Genomic DNA, 14,379 nt, shown 5'->3' with positions numbered 1-14,379 from the left:
GCAGTTTTGATGATTGCTGCTTTATAATACAATTTAAGATCTGGAATTGCTAGGCCACCTTCCCCTGCATTTCTTTTCATTAGTTCCTTTGATATTCTGGACCTTTTGTTTTCCAAATGAATCTTGTTATTATTTTTTCTAACTCTATAAAATAATTTTTGGTAGTTTGATTGGTATGGCACTGAATAAGTAAATTAGCTTAGGTAGGATTGTCATTTTTATTATATTAGCTCGGCCTACCCATGAGCAACTGATGTTTTTCCAATTATTTAGATCTGATTTTATTTGTGTGAAAAGTGTTTTGTAATTGTGTTCATAGAGTTCCTGGGTTTGTTTCGGGAGTAGACTCCTAAATATTTTATAATGTCTACAGTAAGTTTAAATGGGATTTCTCTTTCTATCTCTTGCTGTTGGGCTTTTGGTAATATATAGAAATGCTGATGATTTATGTGGGTTTATTTTATAGCCTGCAACTTTGCTAAAGTTGTTTATTATTTCAAGTAGTTTTTTACTTGATTCTCTAGGATTCTCTAAGTATATCATCATGTCATCTGCAAAGAATGATAGCTTTGTTTCTTCTTTGCCTATTCTAATGCCTTCAATTTCTTTTTCTTCTCTTATTGCTAAAGCTAAGTTTCCAGTACAATATTGAATAACAGTGGTGATAATGGACATCCTTGTTTCACCCCCGATCTTATTGGAAATGCTTCTAGCCTGTCCCATTACATATAATGCTTGCTGAAGGTTTTAGATATATGCTATTTATTATTTTAAGGAAGACTCCATTTATACCTATGCTTTCTAGTGTTTTTAATAGGAATGGGTGTTGTATTTTCAAAAGCTTTTTCATCTATTGAGATGATCATGTGGTTTCTGTTGGTTTTGTGTTGATATGCTCAATGATGCTGATAGTTTTCCTAATATTGAACCAACCCTGCATTCCTGGTATAAATCCTACCTGGTCATAGTCTTGTGATAAGTTGCTGCAATCTATTGCTAGTATTTTGTTTAAAATTTTTGCATCTATATTCATTAGAGAAATTGGTCTATAATTTTCTTCTCTATTTTGACTCTTCCTGGTTTAGGTATCAACACCATATTTGTATCATAAAAAGAATTTGGTAAGACTCCTTCTTCACCTATTTTCCCAAATAGTCTATATAGTATTGGAATTAATTGTTCTTTAAATGTTTGATAGAATTGCATGTAAATCCATCTGGCCCTGGAGATTTTTTCCTAGGGAGTTCATCAATGGCTTGTTCAATTTCTTTTTCTGAGATGGGGTTATTTAAGTATTTTACTTCCTCTTCGTTAATCTGGGCAATTTATATTTTTGTAAATATGTATCCATTTCACTAAGATTGTCAAATTTGTTGGCATATAGTTGGGCAAAATAATTCCTAATTATTGTTTTAATTTCCTCTTCCTTGGTGGTAGCTTCACCCTTTTCATTCTTGATACTAGTAATTTGGTTTTCTTCTTTCTTTTTTTAATTAAATTAACCAAAGGTTATCTATTTTATTGTTTTTTCATAAAACCAGCTCTTAGTTTTATTTATTAGTTCAATAGTTTTCTTAATTTCAATTTTATTAATTTTTCCTTTGGTTTTCAATATTTCTAATTTGGTGTTTAGTTGAGGATTTTTAATTTGTTCTTTTTCTAGTTTTTTTAGTTGTATGCCCAATTCATTAATCTCCTCTTTTTCTATTTTATTTATGTAAGCATTTAGAGATATAAAACTTCCCCTAAGAACTGCTTTCTTGCATCCCATAGGTTTTGGTATGTTGTCTCATTATTGTCAGTCTCTTGAATGAAATTATTGATTGTTTCTATGATTTGTTGTTTGACCCAATCATTTTTTAGGATTAGATTATTTAGTTTCCAATTATTTTTAGTCTATCTTTCCATGGCCCTTTATTACATATAATTTTTATTGCATCATGATCTGAAAAGGATGCATTTAATATTTCTGCCTTTCTGCATTGGATTGTGAGGTTTTTATGCCCTAGTACATGGTCAATTTTTGTGCATGTGCCATGTACTGCCGAGAAAAAAGTATATTCCTTTCTATCCCCATTCAGTTTTCTCCAGAGGTCTATCATACCTAACTTTTCTAATGTTCTATTCACCTCCTTAAATTCTTTCTTGTTTATTTTGTGGTTAGATTTATCTAGTACAGAAAGGGGGAGGTTGAGGACCCCCACTAGTATAGCTTTTCTGTCTATTTCTTTCTGTAACTCCCTGAATTTCTCCTCTAAGAATCTGGATGCTGTACCATTTGGTGCATATATGTTTAGTAATTATATTACTTCACTGTCTATGGTGCCTTTTAGCAGGATGTAGTTTCCTTCCTTGTCTCTTTTGATTAGATCTATTTTTGCTCTTGCTTTGTCTGAGATCAGCATTGCTACCCTCACTTTTTTTACTTCAGCTGAAGTATAATATATTCTGCTCCAGCCTTTTACCTTTACCCTGTATGTGTCACTCTTTTTCAAATGTGTTTCCTATAAACAATATATTGTAGGATTATGGTTTTTAATCCATTCTGCTACCTGCTTCCGTTTTATGGGAGAGTTCATCCCATTCACATTCAAAGTTATGATTACTACTGGTGTCTTTTTCTCCATCCTTTTTTTCCCCCCCGTTTATGCTTTTCTTTCTCCTTTCTCCTTCCCCTCCCCACCAGTGTTTTGCTTTTGACCACCGCCTCCTTCAGTCCCTCTCCCCTTCTATTATCCCTTTCCCTTTTCTTCTATTCTCCCTCCCTTTCCTTTCCCCTTTTCCCTCCTACTGCCTATAGGGCAAGTTAGATTTCTATACCTAACTGATTATGTTATTCCCTTCTTGAGCCAAATCTGATGAGAGTAAGGTTCAAACAACTCTCACCCCCCCCTTCTTCCCTCTGCTGTAATAAGATTTTGTGTCTTTTCCTGTGATGTAATTTACCCTTGTCTGCCTCCTCCTTTCTCAGTACATTTTCTAAGATCAGACTAATCTACTTACTTCGATCCATTTAATCCAACTTGATTAGATTTTTTTTTTATCATTACATCAAAGTCGACTAATATCCACCCCCTTCAAGAGCTGCAAGTGTCATCTTCCTTTGTACAGAGATAAACAGTTTGCCCTTATTAACAACATATTGTACCCTTCTGTCCCATTTACCTTTTTATGTCTTTCTTGAATCTTGTACTTGAAGATCAAATTTTTTGTTGAGCTCTGGTCTTTTTGTCAAGAAGGTTTGGAAGTCTCCTATTTTGTTGAATATCCATCTCCTCCTCTGAAAAACCAAGCTCATTTTAGCTGGGTAGCTGATCCTTGGCTGCAATCCAAGCTCCTTTTCCTTATGGAATATCACATTCCACACCCTGTGGTCTTTCAATGTAGAAGCTACAAGGTCCTGTGTAATCCTGATTGTGGTTCCATGATATTTAAATTGTTTATGGCTGCTTGCAGCACCTTCTCTTTCATCTGGTAATTTTGGAATTTTGCTAATATATTCCTTGGTGTTTTCAATTGGGAATCTCTTTCAGGTGGTGAGTGGTGTATTCTTTCCATAGTTATTTTACCTTCTGATTCTAGGACTTCAGGGCAGTTTTCCTTTATGATCTCCTGAAAGATACTGTCCAGGCTCTTTTTTTCATCATGATTTTCAGATAGTCCAATAATTTTTAAATTGTCTCTCCTCAATCGATTTTCCAGGTCTGTTGTTTTACCGATGAAGCATTCTACATTTTCATCTATTTTTTCATTTTTTTGTTTCTGTTTGACTGATTCTTCCTCTCTCATAGAGTCATTAGTTTCCATTTGTCCAATTCTAGTTTTTAACAAATGGTTTTCTTCTGTTAGTTTTTGTGTATTTCCTTCTTCAATCGGCCAATTGTGTTTTTTAAGGACTTGTTTTCTTCAGTGTATTTTTTTTCCAATTGGTCAATCGTATTTTTTAAGGACTCTTCTACCTCTCTCATTTGACTATTAAAATCCTTCTTGAGCTCTTCTAAGAAGGCTTTTTGGGCTTCCAACCAGTTCATATTTCCTTTTGACGTTGCAGATGTGGGTTTGTTGACAATGCTGTCCTCTTCAGAATTTCTGTCTTGATCTTCACTCTTCTCCTAATATGAATCTATGGTACATTTCTTTTTACTCATGGTGTTTCTTTATTCCCTGGCCTTTAAAGAGATTGAGCTCTCCTGCTGGAGAACAGAGAGCACTGACCCAAGCTTCTTGTGTTGAGAGCCTAGGTCTTGGTCACTGGCTTTGTGTGCTGGGGGGGCCTCTTATGTTGGTAATTAGAGGCTGCAGAGTTCTGGCAGTTTACCTCGTGTTGGGCTGGAGTCAGCAAGGCTGGAACTTTCAGGCAATTCTAGATAGCCTGCTCTTCCTTTCCTTTAGCTTTCTTCAGCTCCTTTTAGATGGGTGGTGCAGAGTGTTTATCTGCCTGGGGCCCCTTGCAGTGCAGTGCTGCCTCCCTCGTTTCTGCTAATGCACTGGGAGATTCCTTTGCCATAGAGTGCTGAGGCACCTAGTGGTTTTCTGAGCTGGCCTCCACCGGTTTCCCCCACCCTTACCGAGGCACTGGGAGGTCCAACTGTTGGTGTTTGCCTGCTCTACCACCTGGGCTTCAGGATTTCTTCACAATTGGAGGCTGCAGGGCTCCAACAGCTCACCTGGTGTTGGGCTAGAACCAGCAAGACCACGGCTTTAGGAAGACTTTAGGTTGTTTTCTTCAGCTCCTTGCAGATGAAAGCCACAGGGTACTTATCTGCCTGGCGCCCCTTGTAGTTCTTCCTCCCTTATTTTTGCTGAGGCACTGGGAGACCCATTTGCCAGGCTGCTGCACTGCTGCTCCCTGTCTTTCTTCTAGTTCAGCCGTTCCAGGGTTTTTTTCTGGGGCGATATTTTCTGGGTTTTCAGAGGTTGACAGGGGAAAGTGAGAGCAATTACCTTTTTACTCCGCCATCTTGGCTCCCCCAATAAATGCTTTTTTCATTAAACTTTTGCTTTATTATGTAACTCAGCAAAAAGATCTCAAATAACTATATACACAAAGTTCATTCCGCCCTGTGTGCTATATTCTAAATATGGCTTATCACCTGAAAATAAACTTGGAAGAATGAAAAAAATCATCTTTGCTATTTCTACATGAGCCCATCTACCTGTTTCAGAAATATTCATCAGGTTTCTAAGCAGACAAATAAGGAAAACCCTAAGCAATTTGCTTTCTATCTAGGTTAATTATTTCAGTCTTCCATGTTTACCTGCCAAAACACTGAATCCTTAATACTGGGCTTCCAGGCCCAGATTTTAGGTGGAATATGCCCACTATGACATGGCCAGGTGATACCTGAGCTTGCCAGTGGGCTTCTGGATGGCCTTAAATACAATAACACTAGCTATACCAGGCTGAGCGGAAAGTGCTCTGACATGATCTCAAGAGCTTGAGCCAAGGAGACTTTGAAACTTCTCGACACCTGCCTTCATCACTGAAGCTCCTCCTGTACATTGATAATCTGCCTAGGTTCATTCTCCAATAGTTACCATATTCCCAGTTCCATCTTACTCTCCCCACCCTAGTGACAATACTGAACTCTGTCAAAGAACAACACACCTCCCCAACTCCACCTGCCTAATTCCTCATTCCAATCCACCTCAACTCTACCTACCACCCCAATGTCTCACACTCCAGGGCTTTCTATCCTTTCCACTGTATCTTACAGAACTCCTGTTCTATAATTAACAAACTACTTTTTATTCCCTCTTCCCCACTTCCTCTCTTCTCTCCTTTTTTCTCTTCTTCTATATTCTGGCCTTCACTAACATATGGGGTTCTCTATATATTATTAAGCTCCTACAATATTTGCCAGGCATTGTGCTAAATGATGGGAATACACATAAGGAAAAGAAAAACAATTCCTGTCTTTGAGAAACTTACAATCTAATGGAGGAAGATAACAGGCAAAAGGGAGCTGAAAATCAAGGAGAGGGGAGGACTGCCAGAGAGTACCTGGGTACAGAGGCAGGAAGAAGATAATGGTAGAGTTGAAATCAAGCAGAGTAGCTAATGACAAATGAAGAAATGGCTGAGATTTTGAGTCCTCTATAAATGGAAGATATGGGAGGAGTTTTTTACTCTACTCTCCAGCCCACTAACCAGCAAAGCTGGACTCACAAAGCCATGTTCAACTGGTATATTCAAAACTTGTCTTATCTAATCTCAACTGGGCCCTGAATACAAAAAGGCAATGCTTCTAGTTTTCCCTAATTGCTTCTCTGTCCCACAGAAAATCTAAACAGATTTTCCAAACTATCTCTTCTCTCTTCAAGTCTTCCCAAAGCACCCACTCACATCACACTCTCAAATGAAGATCTCACCTCATACTTAACTTCAAAAAAAATCATGACCTTAAGCTCCCTCTTCTTTCTTTCTACTCATTTCACATATTCCTATGGCATTATCCCCCACTATTTTCTCCTTTACTCAAGTCTTTGTTGAATGTGGTCACTCTTTGCCACAGTCAACCCTCTCTGTCTATCTTTGCTCCCATCTCCCTGCATTATCTTCTGCAGATCTTCCAGACTATCATCTTCTCTCTCTAATCTCAACCTCTCATTTTATTCTGGCTCACTCACAACTGCTTGTAAGCCCATGAAATCTCCATCAAATTTAAAAAACCCTCCTTAGATCCTACTATATCCACTAGCTAAACTATCAGTCCTCCTCTTCTCAGCTGAAGACTTTAAGAAAAGCCACCTCTACTGTACTTCCACTTTTTCTTCTCTCACTTTCTTCTAAATCTTCTAAAATCTATCTTCCAACTTCATTCTTCAACAGAAATATCTCTCTTCAAACTTACTTATTGTGGTAGGTATAATATCTGTCATGTAGACTAGGTTAATTTTTACTAAAAATAGTAATGAACTTGTGTCTTCAAGATTTAAATAGCTCAGGGGGCAGCTAGGTGGCATAGTAGATAGAGCTCCAGCCTTGGAGTCAGGAGGACCTGAGTTCAAATCCAGCCTCAGACATTTGACACTTATTAGCTATGTGACTCTGGGCAAGGCACTTAACTCCCCCTGCCTCACCAAAAAGCAAAAAAAAAAAAAAAGATTTAAATAGCTCAGAGGACTAAATCTTGGGTTACAGTGTGAGATGTCGGTTTATACCTATTTACTTTTTTATTTATTTCTCCGTGTTTAGTAAATAGGTATAAACCAACATCTCACACCATAAGCCAAGATAAGGTGAAAATGGACACATGATTTAGACATAAAGGGTGAAACCATAAGCAAATTAAGAGTGCATGGAATGGTTTATTTGTCAGATTTATGGATAAGGGAAGAATTTAGGACCAAAGAAGATATGAAGAACAATTATATAAGGTAATTATGCTCATATAAAATATAGATAATAGATAATTATGATCATATAAAATTTAAAAGTCTTTGCACATACAAAACCAATGCGACCAAAATTATAAGGAAAGCAGAAAACTGCTGGGGGGGGGGGGATTTTGCACCAATTATCTCTGATAAAGGCCTCATTTCTCAAATATATAGAGAATTGAATCAAATCACAAAAATACAAGTCACTCCCCAATTGATAGTTAGTCAAAGGATATGAACAGATAATTTTCAGAAGAAAAAAATGAAAGTTATCTATAGTCACATGAAAAAATGCTCTAAACCTTACTGATTAGAGAAATGCAAATTAAAACAACTCTGAGGTACGATCGCATACTATAAGTTTGGCTTACGTGACAAAAAAGAAAAATGTTGGCTGTTGGAAGGGACATAAGAAAACTGGGATACTAATGCACTGCTGGTGGAGTTGACAATAATACAATAATGACAGGAGACTCCATCTCAGATAGCATTAAGTCTAACAAAAATATAAACAAAAGGGAAAATATAAAACTGAACAGGTTGCTGGAGAAATTAAACCTAAAAGACATATGGCTTTTAAATGGGAGGGCTAAAGAATATGTCTATTTTTCAGCACTACATGGAACTTTTACAAAAACTGACTATAAATTAAGGAACAAAAATATTGCAATAAAAGTGAAAAAGCAGAAATAGTAAACATATCTTTTACAGACCATAACAAAAAAATAGAACTCAATTCAGGAAACACACACACAGACACAAAAAAAAAAGGAAGTAGACCCCAATAGAGAATTAACAATGAAATAATATATAGTGAGTGGGTCAAAAAAAAGTGATAAAAACATATCACACATATGGATAGATGTTATAAAGCCCTGACGTAGCCATGTGGCATAAAGGATAGTGACCATGTAATCAGGATGACCTGGGTTCAAATCTTGACTGATACATAATAACTGTATTGGCATATAGGCAAATCACTTCACCTTGTATTGCCTAATACAACTCCTTAAGTTGCACATCTCAATTAATGAAGAGAATTTCTATACCACAACACTGATTAAATTATACTTCTAAGCCACAGAACTTTTTTTAGAGCTTTTTGGTCTTACATAATGATGAAACATACTTAAAAAATTACACATCTCAAAACTGCATTTTATCATCATAATAACAAATAGCAGCTAACATTTACATAGCACTTATTATGTACCAGCACTGTGCTGAGCACTTTATAATTATTCTCTCATTTGATCTTCACAACAACCCTGGGAGGTAGGTGCTATTATTATCTGTTTTAAAATTAGTAAACTGAAGCAAACAGAGGTTTAGTGATTTGCCCAAGGCCACAGAGCTAGTAAATATCTGAGGCTGGATGTGAACTCAGGAGTTCCTGACTTCAAGCCCACTGCTCTATCCACTGTACCACTTTTGTTGTTGTTGTTTCTCAGTTGTTTCCAACTCTTTGTGATACCATTTGGGGTTTTTTTAGCAAAGATAGTAGAACCATTTTGCCATTTCCTTCTGCAATTCACTTTCCAGATGAGGAAACTGACACAAACACATTTAAGTGACTCGCCCAAGGTCACATAGCTAGAAAGTGTCTGAGGCTAGATACAAACTCGGGAAGATGAGTCTTCCTGACTCCAGGCCCAGCACTTTATGCACTGTGCCACCTAGCTGTCCCCCAGCTATTGACAAATAAGAATTTTATGTGTTTAGCATTCAATTAAACGTCAGTTCACTTGATTTGCTCTCATTTAAACTAACATCACTTATGCTGAGTTTCAAACAGTAAATTCAGTCATTCCCCAGCTAAATCTAGGTTATCTTATATCTTTAGGATCTCAAGAATGGCACTGGAACTGAACAAAATATGAACAGCACTGCTTTAGCTTTAAGTATTTTGTTAACAACAACATTTATCTCCAAAGGTAAACTGAATGCTAATGTATCAAAGATTTCATTTATTATTTTAAAATATCATGAAGTCATATTTATATTCAAATTTAAGGAATCTCACCTTTCTACTCGAATTTCAAGTGCAGTTCCAGTTTTTGAATTTTCTGGTATATGTTCAATTCTCAAAACTGTATCCAGGAAAGTGACTTTCACTCTTCTTAGAACTAGGACAAAACAGGTAACAATTATTTCTATTAAAAATATTCCATTTTTCTTCAACACAACAGAATATATTAAATGAACCAAAATAATCTAATTGGAAGACAATCTAAATTGTTAATACTTTAAAATTCCAACCTCTTCAATTTAAAAAGTCCATCCTCAATTGAGGAAATGACAGGTTATGACATAATACATATTTGTGCATTGTTAAAAAGCTTTTATTTATAAAACTCTAAGCCCTACAGGATATCCTTCTTTATAAAAAGTAGGATATAGTCAAACAAGACAGATAAGTGTAGAAAAAAAGGAAAAAGGAAAAACCTTAATAGTACTAACCTCAACTATATACCTTCAAATACGTATGTATATGTGTGTATGTATGTATCTATCTATCTATCTATCTATATATATATATATAGATAGATAGATAGATAGATAGATAGATAGATATAGATATATATATCTACATATATATACACACACATACATATGTATATGTACATATGTATGTGTGTGTATATGTGTGTATTTATGTACACACATACATATAAACAGACCTCAATCGATTTGCTTTCTGAAACTATACTGAATCTATATTTTAGAATGGATGATTTCTGAGGGTCCCTTCCCACATTAAGATTCTATAATTTAATTCAGAATTCAAATGATACCCCAATAGATAATCAAAGTATACAAAAAAGTTTTCCTAAGAACTGCAAGCTGTAAGTGACCATTTGAAAACATGCTCCAAATCATTAAGAGAAATTAAAATTAAAACAACTTCATACCTTGCAAATATCAAAAAATGACAAAAAACAGGATCAATGTTAAAAAGGTATGGAGAAAGAGGCACACTGATACACTGCTGGTGGATTTATAAACTTGTCCAAACATAGTGATTATCAATTTGGAACTATACAAGAAAGTTTTAACTGTCTATTAACTGTTGTAAACGATTTTAACTTCATCCTATGACAAAAGGATCTCACTACTAAGTATACCCAAGACAGAATAAAAATATTCATAGCAGTCTGCTTGTGAGAGAAAAGATATAAAAACAAAGAAGGTTTCTTCAAGTGGGCAATGACTTTAAAAAGTATGGTACGTTAATGTACTGGAATATTATACCAATATGAAATGAAAACTATGAGGAATTCAGAGAACTATGGGAAGATGTAAATGAACTGATAAAGAGTAAAGTAAGTAGAACCAAAAGAATATACACATATAAATATGCATGTGTGTATAAAACCACACCAGTATAAACAAAATCATTACACAGAAGCTGAACTCCTGAGTAAAGAAAAAACCATGAACACTGTTATACAAAGGTCTTTGAGAACAAATAATAAAATATACTTTCTTCCTCTTTGGAGAGGCAAGGGATTATTAGTGCACAATGTTGCATACATTGTCAGATGCAGTCACTATAATACTTGTTTTTGCTTGGATTTTTTGTTGTTGTTATTAATAGGAGGGTTCAGTGTAGATGGTGAGATAGGGTTTCTAGAAATGATTGAAATACAAACTACATAAGCGTTAATACATGTTTTTTAAGACACAACAAAGAAATTCAGAACAAACCTGTTTCTATGGTTTCAGCAAATTTTTCAAGTCCTTCAAAAGGCTGTGATCCATCCCCTTGTTCATCTGTTAATCTATGACTAAGGCATTCTTTTGCCAGTTGCATGCTGCTAGTCATGAAACTTGACCAATACATGGGTTCAGAACCAGTTGCTATGGAAGAAAAAAAAAAACAATAAATTCATCAATGAGCATTTATTAACCACTGACTACATGCCACACACTGGAATAAGAACTGGAGATACAAAGGAAAAAGATTCTGCATCCAGAGAGCAATTACACACGTATTTATAGAAGTAAATACAGAATATAGACAAAATAAATACAAAGTAGTTTGGGAAGAGTATTAGCCTCTACGATGGCCAAGGAAATGCTTCATTAAAAAGGTAACTCCTAAGCTTAGTTCTGAAAGAAATTATGGATTCTAATAGATATAGATGGGGGGAGGGAGTAGGAACATTCCAGATATGGGGGGAACCAGTACACAGGCATGGGGGTGGGTGATGGAATATTATATGAGAGGAATAGTATGGTTTCTCAGCCAACATGGTTGAATTGTGGCATGGTGAGAGAAAAAACTAGTAAGAGACTAATTGTGAAATTACATTCAAAATGACCATAGAATGCAATATCTGGGAGGCTTCCTCCCAAAACATACAAAGGAATTACGTGACTACAACTATAAAATAAATTTTTTTTTACAGAAATAACAGAAGACAATCAGATATTAATTGCTCGTGGTTGGGTCATGTTAATATATTAAAAATTATGATGCTGCCTAAATTAAATTAATTTATAGGCTTAGTGTCATGCCAAAGTACAAAAGCACTTCTTTATAGAACTAGACAAAAAAAAAGAACTAAATTCATTTGGGAGAACAAAAAGTTAAATATATCAAGGGGAATTTTTTTTAAGTAGAAAGAACAGGCACCACTAATACTATAGCCTAATGTAGTAATTATCAAAACTATGCGATACTGCCTGAAAAAATTTGAGAAAGTGATCAATGGAACAGATTAGGTGAATAAGACTCAAAAGCATAGCAGCATTGTGTTCAACAAGCTAAGAGGCATCAGTCACTGAGGTAATCGTTCCCTATTTGACAAAAACTACTGGTAAAACCAGAAAGCAGTTTGACAGAAATCAGGTTTAGACCAACACCTCATAACCAATTACCACAATAAGCTCCAAATGAATCCATGACCTGATATAAAAGGTCATAGCAAAAACAAATGAATGAAGGAAATATATTTCACAGCAATGGGTAGGGAGAGTTCAAAGGATAAAAAATTGATATTTTTATTATATGAAACTGAAAACTTTTTGCACAAGCAAAATCAATGCAATAAAAACTAGGAAGGAAAAGTTAACTGGGGAAAGCATATTCAGCACGTTTCTCTTCATATCCAAAGATATGAAGAGAATTTATATAGATACATAAGAAAGACCAAGAGTCATTTCCAATAGTCAGAGAATATGAACAGGCTTTCAAAAGAAGAAATGTAAACTATCAATAATAATACAAAAAATGCTCCAGATCACTAATAAGAGAAATGCAAATTTAAACAACTCTGAAGTTCCACCTGACACTCACCAGATTGGCAAAGATGATAATAATAATGGTAATAACTAGCATTTATATATAGTTAAAATTTGTAAATTAAAGATTTGCAAAGCATTTCATTTTATCCCGACAATAATCCTGGGAAATAGGTGCCATTAAAACAGATGTTAAGTGACTTGCCAGGGGTCATACATCGAGTAACTGTCTGAGGTCAGTTTTTAATTTAGGTCTTCCTGATTTCAGATCTAGTGCTTTATCTAATGCACCACTTAGCTACCAATATGACAAAAAACAAAGTAAAATGGCAATTTCTAGAGGGGCAGTGGGAGGAAAGGGATACCAATGTATGCTGTTAGAGCTCTGTATTTGTCTGATCTAAAAAGCAATTTGGATTTATACTCAGAGTCACTAAATGTGCATGGCATATTCTGTAAGGAAGTCAAAGTCGGATCAAAGGACACATGTGCAAAAAATTAACAGCAGCACTTTTTGTTGTAGCAAGTAACTAGAAACAAAGTGGGTACCTATCTACTGGAGATTGGATGAACATACCATACAAATGCAATCAAATACCTTAAGAACTAATGAAAAAGAAGCATTCAGAGAAACCCTGGAAGACTGCATAAACTAATGCAGAGTGAAATTAGCAAAAAAGTATACAATATGATTAGAATAAGGTAAACAACTGAAAGACTTAAGTGTTATAATCAATAAAATTACCAATTATGACTTCAGATGAACTTGTAGGAGAAAGGGGATGGACAAGAGTAACAATTTCTTAACCTTTTATGTATTATGTACCCCTTTAGCAGTGAGGGAATTAAAATAAAGAGGATAGAGAGTAGCTAATTGTGGGAAGTGAGTGAACCACATCGATCCCATCTTGTAACTCAATTCCTGAGCTAGCTCATTTTCTTTTCTATTCAGTTATGGGTCTAGTCCAACTTCTGTCTTGTGAGAAAATTTTAATCAATTATGGGAATTGGGAAAAAGCCTTATTGTATTGTTTGAACCTAGCCTTAAGCTGCTGGGAAGCTATACTCCCTTTACCTGCTGCTTACAGAACCTCAACTAAGGACCTAGATTACGATGACCAGAAACCCAATCAGATCCAAAGGTTGATGCAAGGAGTTTTCTCACAATTGTATATCTCAAGCAACCCATATGTCTTATCTAAAAACTAGTCCCATACTGATCAATTATTGTTTCCATATTCTTTTGATTGCTTGCAGACACTTAGGAGGATTGAGACATTTCTTTTTTTGAATTCAGAGAATGGCATCTGTTGGCTCTCTCCCTCCCAACCTGGAAAGTCCCTAATTTTTCATCCAATTAGATATCAGATTGCCTAATGTACTGTTTTCTTTTAATTAACTGGTCTTATTTGATTGTTTTTAATGTAAAAAAGTCTGTCTCTCTCTCTCTGTGTACTCAGAGTCCAGGCCTAAGCTGACGAGGTCTGCTCCCAGTTTGTTGAACGATTAGCATATATTGCTTAATAAATCAACATGCTCAAAAGATCAATCCTTTGTTTCCTTGGTCACTTCATTTTTCACCTGCAACAGAAGTCTGATGAAGCTTATGGACCCCTTCTCAGAATGCCTTTAAATGAATAAAATAAAATACATACGATTATAAAGGAAACCAATTTTTTAAGGTTATACACATGCAGTCATGCAAAACATACCCATAACGTCATATTGTGAAAGAAAATATAGACCAAA

General features: G+C 35.4%; 1 protein-coding gene across 1 annotated transcript in view; it reads right to left on the bottom strand.

Annotated features, from left to right (window-relative positions):
- The window catches only part of ATG2B (autophagy related 2B), a 150,306-nt gene that overhangs the window by 114,543 nt on the left and 21,384 nt on the right, over window positions 1–14,379 (bottom strand). The window contains exons 3-4 of the mRNA XM_021007314.2: window positions 11,092–11,244; window positions 9,407–9,509 (exon numbers count right to left, since the gene is read on the bottom strand). Coding sequence (XP_020862973.1) covers window positions 9,407–9,509; window positions 11,092–11,244 — 256 coding nt within the window. The remainder of the gene's footprint in view (window positions 1–9,406; window positions 9,510–11,091; window positions 11,245–14,379) is intronic.

The sequence above is a fragment of the Phascolarctos cinereus genome, unplaced genomic scaffold (assembly GCF_003287225.1).
Source record: "Phascolarctos cinereus isolate Bilbo 61053 unplaced genomic scaffold, phaCin_HiC Scaffold_2;HRSCAF=192, whole genome shotgun sequence".
NCBI lineage: Eukaryota > Metazoa > Chordata > Mammalia > Diprotodontia > Phascolarctidae > Phascolarctos > Phascolarctos cinereus.
This window is presented reverse-complemented; position numbering and strand designations above follow the sequence as displayed.